The sequence below is a fragment of the Cantharellus anzutake genome (genome assembly GCF_015039405.1).
Source record: "Cantharellus anzutake strain C23 chromosome Unknown EI90scaffold_91, whole genome shotgun sequence".
Lineage (NCBI taxonomy): Eukaryota > Fungi > Basidiomycota > Agaricomycetes > Cantharellales > Hydnaceae > Cantharellus > Cantharellus anzutake.
Window position 1 is genome coordinate 311,500 of NW_024067041.1, and position 10,577 is coordinate 322,076.

Genomic DNA, 10,577 nt, shown 5'->3' on the forward strand with positions numbered 1-10,577 from the left:
CCGGATCCGTTCTGACAGTCTCATAATCACACCGCCTATTTGTCATATTCAACACTAATTCCTTTCTGAGCCGAGCCTTTGGCTTCCATTATGTAACGTGTGAAAAGTTACCTCATGAAGTGAGACTAGAAAAACAAGAGGCCCCAGGATCGTCACCACCAAATAGTTACGTACAACCACAAAGTCGAGCATACGGACGTCTTCATCGAGTTCGGATAATGCCTGCTGCAACCAGTTTCTGAATCTTTTCGCGAACGATAGGGTTCTTCATATGATCTTGAAGTGCCTTGGGATCCTGTTGCGCCTGCTGCAAGATCTACACGTACAACAATAACTCCGCGTCAGTCATCCGGCATCTTATCAAGGTACAATGTGCCAGAAGCCGGCGGGGTCAAAAAACCCACCTGCTGCATGATAGGGTCTTGCATGATAGAAGCCACCTCCGGATCTCTCATCGCCCGCTGAAGCGTCTCCTCTTCAGTCTCGCCTTCGCGCTGGGTATATATCGCTATCGAAATCTTCTGCAGCTCCTGCTCGATTTCACGGACGTGCTTGTGTTCGGTGTCAGCATCGGCTGCCTGTCATGTCCCAATTGAGTCCTTGAGCAAGGAATTAACAGTTTAAATGATGAACATACTTTGTGGCAGGCCTCCATAGCTTTAGTGTACTCACGCATGCCATACAGGACGGTTGCTTTTCGAATGTGTCCCTTGACTGATTCGTTGGTCGCCATGTCAGATAGGTGGCGAATGCGACAAGAACGATATACAGACCAAAAGCAGGGTCAATTTCAATCGCCTTTTCGGCGTCCTTCAACGCCTCCGGGAGAGCAGCGAGCTTTGTATACGCCGCGGCACGGTTATTGTATGCTTTTGGATCCTCGGGGTCACGCTTAATGGCTTCTGTGTACGACTTGACTGATTCTGCAAAGTCACCAGCCTGGACACACCACATAACATGAGTATGTAGAGAAGTAATGGCTGAATGGACAGGTTACCTTGAAGAGCGCATTACCCTCTTCGCGGGCGACGGCTGATAATTCAGGATTTATGTACGCCTGAAGGTCGCGCTCCCTCTTGAGTTTCTGTGCCTGTGATTCAGAAGATGGGTCAAACAGTACGCTCGTAGGCAAATACAACTACCGACGCACTTCATTCAATTTTCCCAAAATGTCGGGAGTCCGGTGTTCCGCCAGGCTCTTCCCGTAGAACTTGATGGCACTCTCCAAATCATCCAATTTGGCATAAGAAGTCCCTATGCGCCCAAATGCTTTCGCGATCAATCTATAGTCGGCACGTATCTTCGAGAGAATACAGTGAACATGATATTAAGATCCAGAGCTTCCGGAACTCACAGATCTTCCTTCATCAATGGCCTTCTCACAAACCTCGATCGATTTTTGATAATCGCCATCCTCAAAGTGTGCCGCTACGAAGAAAGAATAAGTATACATATGCGGCCAATTCAGAAAAACTCACCGGCTAAATTGGTTAGGAAAGTGATATCTTTGGGCCACTTATCCCAGGCAGCAAGAAAATGCTTTTCTGCATTCTCAAAATCGCGCCTCTTATATGCCGAGTTGCCGAGTTGCTTCTCCTTCAATGCTTCGGCCTTATCCTTCGCCTCTTCGTCATCCTCTCCTGCCCCAGACATGGGTGCATCAACTGGCTCCGATGCGGGCGCCGGAGGAGGCTGGTGTTTGCTAGAAGAGGCGGGTTTGGGAGATGTTGGATGATTAGAGGTGGAGGCAGATGGGGTGGGAGGAACGGGGGACGAAGGCTCGAACCCTTGTGGAACCTCGTCCGAGCCCCCAGGACGGGCAAACCCCTGCATATCAATGCCCATGAGAACACCCATTACTTGTATCATCCGCGGGTCTTTGAATGCACTATAACACAATATTAGCACATAAATACGATCCTTTCTGGGAGGAAGCGCTCACGAGGCTGCCAATTGAGGATTCATTTGGATCGTTTGTAGCTTCAGATCCCACGTCAACAAGAAGAAAGAACATGAATTGCGACCGCGTACCTGAGCTACGAAACCTTGATCGGCGAGAAGAGGGGCAGTCGTGGGGTTCGCTGCCAGCTTAGAAAACAAGTTTGGGTCCTTGAATAATTTCCCAATGCCAATATCTCCAGATTCCGCCTCTACCCGAGTCTTAGACTTACATTATCCGCGAAAAGGGTGTAGGGAGCTTACTTTTCGCGTCTACAACCTCCTTCAAACCTTTCGTCAGGGCCGGTGATGGCGAATCCCCTTCAAGCTTAATACCCTCGTCATATGCAGCTATGGCATCGTCCCACCGTCTAAGGCCATGCAAGGCAGCCCCCTTACGGGAATAACCTTTACTCCAGGAAGGATTGACTCGGATGCACTGGCCAAGAAGTGTTAAATGCTAGTGATGACGTTGGTTGAACACTTACTTCTTCCGCGTCATCCAAAGCCTCCGTCCACTGCTTCTTCCCTGCTTTTGCAGCACTTCGATTGGAGTAGAGAACATGGTTCTTTGGATCGAGGGCGATTGCTTTGGTAAAGAGGTCAATAGCCTCGTCGTACTTCTTCGCAGCAAAAGCCTTGTTTCCCTGGTCTTTGAGTGTGTTTACCTGTTCCGCAGCGCTATCGTTAGACCTCCTCAACCGCAACGATAGAAGTTAGAGGCTCACGTCCGACATCAAGCAGCTCGATGGTTTTCTAGTACTTTCCAAGTGCCGCACTGCCACTGGTTTTATTCGCTCCCGAAAGGCGAATTCGGAAATCTCCCGCCTGTGGGAAGCAGTTCTACGGCTTTACACTTTAGCCCCACGCACGATGAGTGAGCAGCACACGGCAGCGTCCTCCGAGCAACCTGTGCGGAGAAGGGCACGAAAGGCGATCAATTGTGAACCATGCCGTCTTCACAAGGTATGTCCGTGTCAATCTGGCTCTTTGATACATCGACTGAAATCTAAGGGAAAGCTCAAATGTAACCGAGCGAGACCGTGCAGCGGATGCGTAATGAGGGGCATACAAAGCCAATGCTATGCCGGAGAAGAGGATGCTGGCCCAAAGAGTACTGTTGCGTGAGTAATCTGCACCATCTGTAGCGACGTTGATACATAGACGAGATTGCTCGCCATAGGCCGGATCCTCTAGGAGAGCTCAGTCAAATGCAGCGTTCCATCGCTTCGCTACAAAATTACTACCGAGCTCAAAGGAGCCGCAGAAATACTTCGCCTGAACCTGAAGCCGCTGCTGCGCATGACATGTTATTGAATTCGTTGGAATATGATGGCTACTATGTTGGGGCAACGTGTCCAACAACCCCTCTCTTGAGATACTTCAAGGTATTCTATTATCCCTTCTCCCTTCTGCTGATTACCAGTGTTATGACCCCATTTAGAACTACGACACTGAGACTAACCAATCGCCTATGCGAATGGCCGAACCTGATGAGTTGACCTGTCGAGATCTACTTCCACAACTTCCAAGGTCTGAATTTTCCTCATGCACTGCTGAATAAAGATTTGATAGGTCGAATCCCCTACAGCAAAGAAATTCTTCAACAGCTCGTTGAAATGTACATGACAGCGGGCACATGGATATGGTCTTATCTCGACGAGGTGGAATTAAAGCGCAGAGTTGACCGTTTTGTCGAGGAGGATGAGTTAGATGACATGACCCTCGCGACATTCTTTGCTATCTGCGGGACTGGACTTTATTATACGCCATGGCCGCACAATATCCTCAATGCATTTCCAGAACCTGCCATGGTGAGTTTGCCATTGCGTGTTCCGCTTATCCCTAACATCTCTTACAGGTAACTGGAGATCGCTTCCTAGCTTTGTCCACGGAAGTTCTGGAACGCCGAAACAGTGACTGGATACACCAACCGACTCTGGAGCTTCTTGAGTTGCATCTGCTTATGGCCCACTATTACAGTGGTGCTAAGCGGGGGATTCCGGAGAAGATATATATTCCCTCGCAAGCAAAATGATTGGCATTGCAACAGCCCTGGGACTCCACAGGGATCCTGAGCATTGGTGTATCCCCCCCGAAGTTGCTTCCCGTCGGAGGTGGGCCTGGTGGAATGTGTTATCGTTCGAGAGGTAAGTAGTGCATCTGGTCCCAATCTTGGTCACACTCACCGGTTTCGCGAAGATATCACTGCATTCTCTTGGGAAGGCCCCCTTCAATCAGCAATAATTCCTTTGACACCCAGTTCCCCATGCCAGACTTCCAACAACCGGGTCAACTCGCCGCCGATGATTCTATTTTGCCGTATCTCTGTATCTTCCGAGTGAGTTGCCCTCTTGTTGGAAGATGCGCGATTTGCTGATAATATGAGCTCCAGTACGCCCTTCTCGTTGGTCAGATATTGGAAGACCTGCATTGTGTCAAGCCAATGACGTTCGAGACCATCAGCGCACATGATCAAGCGCTTTTGGATTGGCAGAACACCTGGCCATCTGATCTGAGACTTGATGAGTTTGGCATCGCTTACGCGATGTCTCGTAACGCGAGCGAGAATATGGTGCGGCGCGGCGTTCAGTGCATGTATCTTTATGGTAATAACTGTCTGCTTCGTTTGCCCAAAGTCACTGACCAATCCCGGTCTCAGGGCTGTGCAATCTCACTCGTCTCTGCATCAATCGCCCAACCATAATCACGACAGCTAAAGAAGCCGCAGCCGCTCATGATCGAATGGCCGGTGCAGCAGCCAAACTGGTCGCCTTGCACGCTCGTGCCACACCCGATTACGTCAACAACGCTGTTCTTACGGTCCCTGGTCATCTTGGACACGCCCCTTACAATATCTTCGCCTCTGCCGTATGTCCTTTTCACCTCTGTGACTCTCCATTTCTCATCATAGCTTCTATAATAAGATGTTCTATACTCACCAACTGCTTTCCAACCCTGATCAACCTGGCGCAGCACACTTCCGTTCCAATTTGAGTGAAGCTATCTCAACGTTTGGAAAAGTCCGCGAGATGCCCATCGCGGATCGATGCTTCAAGATTCTTGTCGCTTGTCACCCGCCTCCAGAAACGGACAGTGAGGAGAACCAGCAAGTCAGGCGCCAGCGCATCGCGGCCGTGAGGCGAGTGACGTTCCCGTATGTCAAACTAGCTGATGTTGCGGATATCGAGCATATTTACCCTGTAACGGGTGAAGGTGATATCGCACCAATTACTGCTAAACCAGAACATGAGCAAAGATCCTCTCTCGTTCATTAGCGAGCATTTCCTTGTATTTGTGGTTTTTTTTTATTTATGCGAGGTGCTAGCCACCAAATGGGGATCCAGGTGAACAGCACCTAGACTTCTTGCGATGTACATACGCAGTATGAACTACATTATGGTATATCAATCGTCGTTACAGCATACTTTTGTTGTGAATTCAAATGCAACTGAATCAACCTTCAATCTTGCTCCACTTCTCAAGGTACGTTATCCGAGCAGAAAGTCCTTTCCTGAGCTGTTGGGCCATGCGATCGGTGGCTCGGGAAGGCCTTTCCTTCCGCTCCTCAGTGGCAGCCAACAATACTTGGTCGATGAGGTTGTACGGTAGCCAGGTAAATGATGCTTGTGGAGTATTCACGCGGGCAGGTGCGGCCTGATCAAATTTGGTGAATCCAATGAAGTGGGAGAGTGCAACAGTACACACCCGCTGTACCATGGCAATACTGTAGGAGAGAGCCTGGCGACTAGGCCATACTTCAATGACATTCGAATTAAATATTCTGGTTGATGATCCTATCCATATCGCCGTTAACATGTGCGCTGGGGTTCCCGTCAACTCATTTGGACTGACCATAAAAAACTTTGATAACCAAGCAGGCACTCTACTAAAACGATCAAGATCAATAATTTTCTGCAATACGACCTTGTGATAACTCCAATCTCCGTCCATCGAATCGTAGGACTCCAAAGAAAGTCGCAAATACCGCCAAGCTCGTTGAGAGTTTGTGCCCTCCCAGCCCAACACTTGATCAGTAAATAACCAAGGGCATTCGAGTGGATCTCTGCGAGAAAAGTCAGGCGCCGAGGACCCTGTTCCAAAGGACGATGCTCACATATCATCATCACCTTGTTCTGCTATCCGCATGCATCTCGAAGTCAAAATGCCAAAAATTGACGACATGTCCAGCCGGAATGTCCGTGCGTTGGACATTGCCAGGTCAAATAGTCCTAACTGAACATAGTGCGCAATGATATCCTCTTTCGTCAACGTTCGCACTAGAGCAGCTGTCATCAGCCATTGCGTCAGGGGAACATGTGACAGACCCCTAACCTTGCAAATTAGGAGATTCTCGAGCAAGTCGAAGCTTAGACATCAAAAGTGTATATTCTCGTCTCATCTCAGAGATGGTGACAACCTCAAAGTTGATGCCAGCGGATGCAAAATACTCCTCCGGGATGTGCTGAGACACCTTCACGCGCTGATGTTATGAATTAGATGAGAGACCAGAAATGCGATAATACCAAAACTCACTACACTAGCTTCAGATGGAGGAGCGATATACTCGACCCAGGCATCATCGGTGTCAGCGAGTGATAGGGCGTTTATGGAAGTCAGCAAACTCATCGCTTGCAAAGTACCCATCTCGAGGAAGTCCAGATTCTGTAACAGCTGTATTTCACCCAGACGCCTGCTATGCTGGTACATGGCGGCAGCAGCTAAACCAGCGAGAAATTAACACTTCTGCAAAATAGAAACGAGTGAGACCCACCCCCCGGTAGTCGCCTCTGAAGATGTACCATCCATGTAGCACTTGGGCATAGTCGGGTTTCTGTCGAGGATCCGTATTCCGAGCCTTGAACAGAATTGCCTGTTCCACATCTGCTTGAAACCCAATGAAGTTCAGGCTCAAAAGCCGATTTATCTCGTCATTTTCGCACATAGCGGTAACAAGTTGTCGAACAAACTCGCTTTGCCTATTACAATGGTCACGAAGAGGTCCGCTTTACTGTTGATCCAATACTTACTGTTCATTTGACGGATTTCTGATTATAGTCTCATAAGCATCCTCATAAAGCCCAAGATCGACGTCTGCTTTGAATAGACGTAGCCAAAGATCACTGACTTCGAGTGGATCCGTGCACTCAAGAGCTAACCTCGCAAAACGAGCGACTTGCGCAGCAAGGGAAAATCCGTCAAACACTCCTATCAAATGTCGCCAGTATGAAAACAACGAATCAGGCGATACACCTGCGGGCAAAACTATGCGAAGAAGCTCGTCGTCTATCTGACAAGGTGCCCCAGTGGAGCCTATACAACTCCGGGGTGAGTGCTGATACAAACCCCACGAGTGGGCAGTTTGCTTACCAAAGCAGAACGCTATAGTTTCAAGCAGATCCGCGGCCTCTTCTGCACGCCCAAGGTCCAATAAAGTACGGCCCATTAAATACGCGACTGCTGGCGACCGAGGATACCATTGTGCAACCTCATTGGCGATCCCAGCAAATCCCAGTGTCCAAATTCGATGGATCAGCTGGACCTCTGCTTCTGAGACTTCCGGGGCGGCGAGCACACGTAAAAGGCCTGTGCTGAATAGGTATCTGTGCGCGGCCACTGAAGGAGGGACATGTGAAGGGAATGATAATGAAAGGGACGAGAGAAAGACATGAAGGAGGGAATAGGCGATGGTGTGGCGAGGACGAGAATATCCAGATACAGTCATATTCCGCATAAGCGATGCGACATCATCGTCTGCGAGCCGAGCGGAGGTCGCTTCTGGGTCACCTGCTGGGGAGATCGCGATATGATGCAAGAGTGAGATGCTTTGAACAGCTACGAAGGCCTGGCCCGCAATATGGCGCCATCCGGTCTGTGAATCCCGATCTCGTTCAATGATGAAGGCGAGAAGAGTGAAAAGGGGAAGTATGATGTCATAACGAGCCTTGATAGAGGTAGCGATGAACGATGTCAAAAGAGCGGTTTGCCAGCTGAGCGGTGGCGCATCAATAGACTCGGTCTCCTCATCCTGCTCCAGCTTGACCGTATCCAGACTGACCAGTGCTTGCAAGACCTCAACAATCGCACCTTCAACATCTGAGAAATGCGCAAGTTGGCCATTAACCCATGTCAACGTAGCGGTGGGTACAGCTTTCATTATATCTCCTTGGGAAACTTGGAGCATCAGATCGAGGTAGGAGCTCTTCGGATCCGATCGAACCACATCTAGTATACTCTGATCAAGCCTTGTCGCCTTAGCGCTGCCTAAACTCTCACGAAGAGTATGAGCAATCCGAGACAAGGCGACTGTCCCAGGGATCTGTAGGGCGTTCGTGTTCGTAACAGATTGATGCAGTTGCATAGCCTTATCTGTCTTCACGATTGCGCAAAGCCGTTCACGCTCTATCAAGAGTGGCTCGCCGAAATACGAAACACCAAGCTGAAGGGGCCACCGAGCTTGGCGCTCGATTTCACGGCAACGCGCAAGGAAACCTTCCCAGTCTCTTCGGAGCGTATTCCAATAAGGAACCCAGAGTTGCTCGCCAGTCTGTGGATCGACCACAAGATCGACGGTGCAACCGACAACTGATGCAATTTGCTCCGCAAGAGTCTGGTAGGTTGTTGACAAGATCGGGTGATGAGCCCCAGGGACACTCATGAGAGTCGATGAGTACTGTTGCAGGGCAGCTCTAAGTGTATACTTTGAAAATGAACCGGGTTGGAGTAATGCCCTTAGGTAGGAGTCGGTAAACGAGCCTTGAGGAAGATTCTTTTCTTCTGATCGAGGAGATGGAAAGTACGATTCCCCATCGCAATTCACGGAATTCCATGATGATGCAATTACTTCACCTTCCACATCAAAATCTGTATACTCAACCAGCGCACTCCCAGCATCATCCCAAAGGACCCAGAGCGTGTCGCCGGTGACGATAAAGTCACGAAGCTGTCGATACTGACTTGGTTCAGAACAATTTTTCGACCACAAATATTCCAAACTTCGCTGACCGCCATTATTCTTCTCGGAAAGGCCGTATAAGGAGAAAGAGCCGCCTTGAGTTTGTGGCATGAAAACCAAGATCTGAAGCGCCTCGTCAATTCTGTCACCTTCCTCAGGTGGAATAACCTGCAACAAACGCCTGGGTTCGGGCCCCAATATAGTAGCAGTACGCGAAGAGGATGCCTCACGGACCGAAGAATCTGGGATGAATGCTGGAACACCAATGCTGGCGACGCAGACCCCCGTCTCCCAGACACGAAGGGTTCGATCGCGATGAAGAGAGAAAACAACGAGGGAAGGAGAGGGGTTGGGGACGGTCGCAAACGATATGGTGTGAGAAGACCCTTGTCGGGGGCGAGTAAACGGGATGAGCGATGTCAATGTCAGGGACAACGGCGGTCGAAGAATCGTCTCCTTCCATGCTGGAATGCCAGTGAACATAACATTTATGTGTGGTTAAGGAAAGAACTTACCTGAGAATTCCGAGGCAGATGAAATCCGTACAGCATCCAAGTTCAGAATCCCACCGTCTCTTAACCCAATGAAAATACTTCCTGCCTCCTTCACATGCAAGGGCCCAGTAATGTTTTCGGGTGAATGTTTAAGATGGTATTCGGAGATCCAGTTGCGAGACGCGTAATCGTCCGACCACAGCTTGGGCGTCTGAAAGACCATGCGATAGACAGAACCATCCTCAGTTAGGGCTATGATGTGCACTTCGGGATCATCAAACACAACTGAAGGAGTAGGGAAGAGCCTAGAAGGAAAAGAGAAGCGTGTAGGTGGTGCATCAGTTGATAAGGAAGATAACTCTATCGTTCTTCGCCCATGCAACACGCGCAAAAGAACGTGTGCCTGTGGTTCACAAAGTATTGAACCCTCAGTAGCATGTTCAGGTAGGACATCCGTTGTATCCAGCTGACTCGTTTTTAAAGGCTCTGGAAGACGCTGACTCTGTATCGCCCGAACATTTGCCCTCGAAACAGGTAGTATTGAGGAGATGTGGGCAGTAGCAAGTGTGTAGAACGAGCTCTGCATATTGTTTGCCTGTGTTTGGGACGAGAATGAATGGCCCATTCTATTTATCATTGTTTGATGCCCAGGCTCCGTATTCTATCTTTGGCTATCCCAACCGAGCTGGGCCAGTTCTCATGATTATATAGGACACACCGAGGCGCAAACTGATGGATGGGTCCACAAAATACGGATTCCTGCCCGCCGTGCACACTTGGGGATAAAGGTGTTTTCTGTTCTGAGAAACTATAGTGGTGGGAACAGGATACGCTGTCCAGGGGCAGCGCCTACACAAGGGCATGATTTGCTGGCACTTGAAGGCTCATTGTGCTCAGCAATTGATCATACCCAAGACAAGATATAGTCACCACGAGCTTTTCGCCACGAGAAATATAGGCAGCCCTACTGGCTAAATATCTCTAGCAGTTCTGGTTCAAGGCCCTTGACCTGGGTTGGTCATACACGATGCCGTGGTTAAATCGTGCTTAAGAGTTCCATACAGCGTCTCCCTGAATAGAACGGGTGGAAAAGACGCTTACATATATATTTTTAACCATCTTCGTTCCAGCCCTAGGCCTGCAGTATATGCCAGGCACGAGGGACATCATGTGCGGGAGCCCATGGCCAC

The 10,577-nt window shown here is 49.4% G+C and overlaps 4 protein-coding genes across 4 annotated transcripts; 1 reads left to right on the plus strand and 3 right to left on the minus strand.

Annotated features, from left to right (window-relative positions):
• Window positions 1-339: 339 nt before the first annotated feature.
• On the minus strand, window positions 340-2,139 carry EI90DRAFT_2683837 (uncharacterized protein). The gene is made up of 8 exons (XM_039053463.1): window positions 2,032-2,139; window positions 1,943-1,980; window positions 1,479-1,888; window positions 1,355-1,428; window positions 1,151-1,300; window positions 998-1,090; window positions 638-939; window positions 340-578 (listed from the first exon to the last, which is right to left on the minus strand). Exons 2-8 carry the CDS (start codon window positions 1,963-1,965, stop codon window positions 509-511), a joined length of 1,122 nt encoding a protein of 373 aa, XP_038910029.1. The 5' UTR covers window positions 1,966-1,980; window positions 2,032-2,139; the 3' UTR covers window positions 340-508.
• Window positions 2,140-2,208: 69 nt separating this feature from the next.
• On the minus strand, window positions 2,209-2,726 carry EI90DRAFT_2683481 (uncharacterized protein). Its single transcript, XM_039053461.1, has 2 exons — window positions 2,667-2,726; window positions 2,209-2,606 (listed from the first exon to the last, which is right to left on the minus strand). Exons 1-2 carry the CDS (start codon window positions 2,673-2,675, stop codon window positions 2,349-2,351), a joined length of 267 nt encoding a protein of 88 aa, XP_038910030.1. The 5' UTR covers window positions 2,676-2,726; the 3' UTR covers window positions 2,209-2,348.
• Window positions 2,727-3,380: 654 nt separating this feature from the next.
• On the plus strand, window positions 3,381-5,363 carry EI90DRAFT_3082414 (uncharacterized protein). The gene is made up of 8 exons (XM_039062006.1): window positions 3,381-3,471; window positions 3,530-3,752; window positions 3,800-3,923; window positions 3,947-4,088; window positions 4,141-4,279; window positions 4,334-4,547; window positions 4,601-4,809; window positions 4,866-5,363. Exons 1-8 carry the CDS (start codon window positions 3,413-3,415, stop codon window positions 5,214-5,216), a joined length of 1,461 nt encoding a protein of 486 aa, XP_038910031.1. The 5' UTR covers window positions 3,381-3,412; the 3' UTR covers window positions 5,217-5,363.
• Window positions 5,364-5,394: 31 nt separating this feature from the next.
• Window positions 5,395-9,973, minus strand: EI90DRAFT_2978631 (nucleoporin Nup120/160-domain-containing protein; the record flags this gene model as incomplete). The annotated part of the gene is made up of 10 exons (XM_039055942.1): window positions 5,395-5,649; window positions 5,688-5,735; window positions 5,794-6,004; window positions 6,056-6,227; window positions 6,274-6,421; window positions 6,475-6,659; window positions 6,709-6,917; window positions 6,969-7,224; window positions 7,285-9,357; window positions 9,409-9,973. The coding sequence occupies 10 exons, from the start codon at window positions 9,971-9,973 to the stop codon at window positions 5,395-5,397; spliced, it is 4,122 nt and encodes a 1,373-aa protein (XP_038910032.1).
• Between the last annotated feature and the right edge of the window lie 604 nt (window positions 9,974-10,577).

What these genes read in the sequence shown, in the direction of transcription:
- EI90DRAFT_2683837 (XM_039053463.1), bottom strand. Translation starts at nt 1,965, where the DNA reads ATGAATCCTCAATTGGCAGCCTC. An exon ending in TTTTGGGAAAATTGAATGAA is followed by an intron (nt 1,091 to 1,150) that starts GTGCGTCGGTAG and finishes TCTGAATCACAG; the next exon opens with GCACAGAAACTCAAGAGGGA. An exon ending in AGGGTAATGCGCTCTTCAAG is followed by an intron (nt 940 to 997) that starts GTAACCTGTCCA and finishes TGGTGTGTCCAG; the next exon opens with GCTGGTGACTTTGCAGAATC.
- EI90DRAFT_3082414 (XM_039062006.1), top strand. Translation starts at nt 3,413, where the DNA reads ATGCGAATGGCCGAACCTGATGAGTTGACCTGTCGAGATCTACTTCCA. An exon ending in CTACTTCCACAACTTCCAAG is followed by an intron (nt 3,472 to 3,529) that starts GTCTGAATTTTC and finishes AATCCCCTACAG; the next exon opens with CAAAGAAATTCTTCAACAGC. An exon ending in TCAGTGCATGTATCTTTATG is followed by an intron (nt 4,548 to 4,600) that starts GTAATAACTGTC and finishes TCCCGGTCTCAG; the next exon opens with GGCTGTGCAATCTCACTCGT.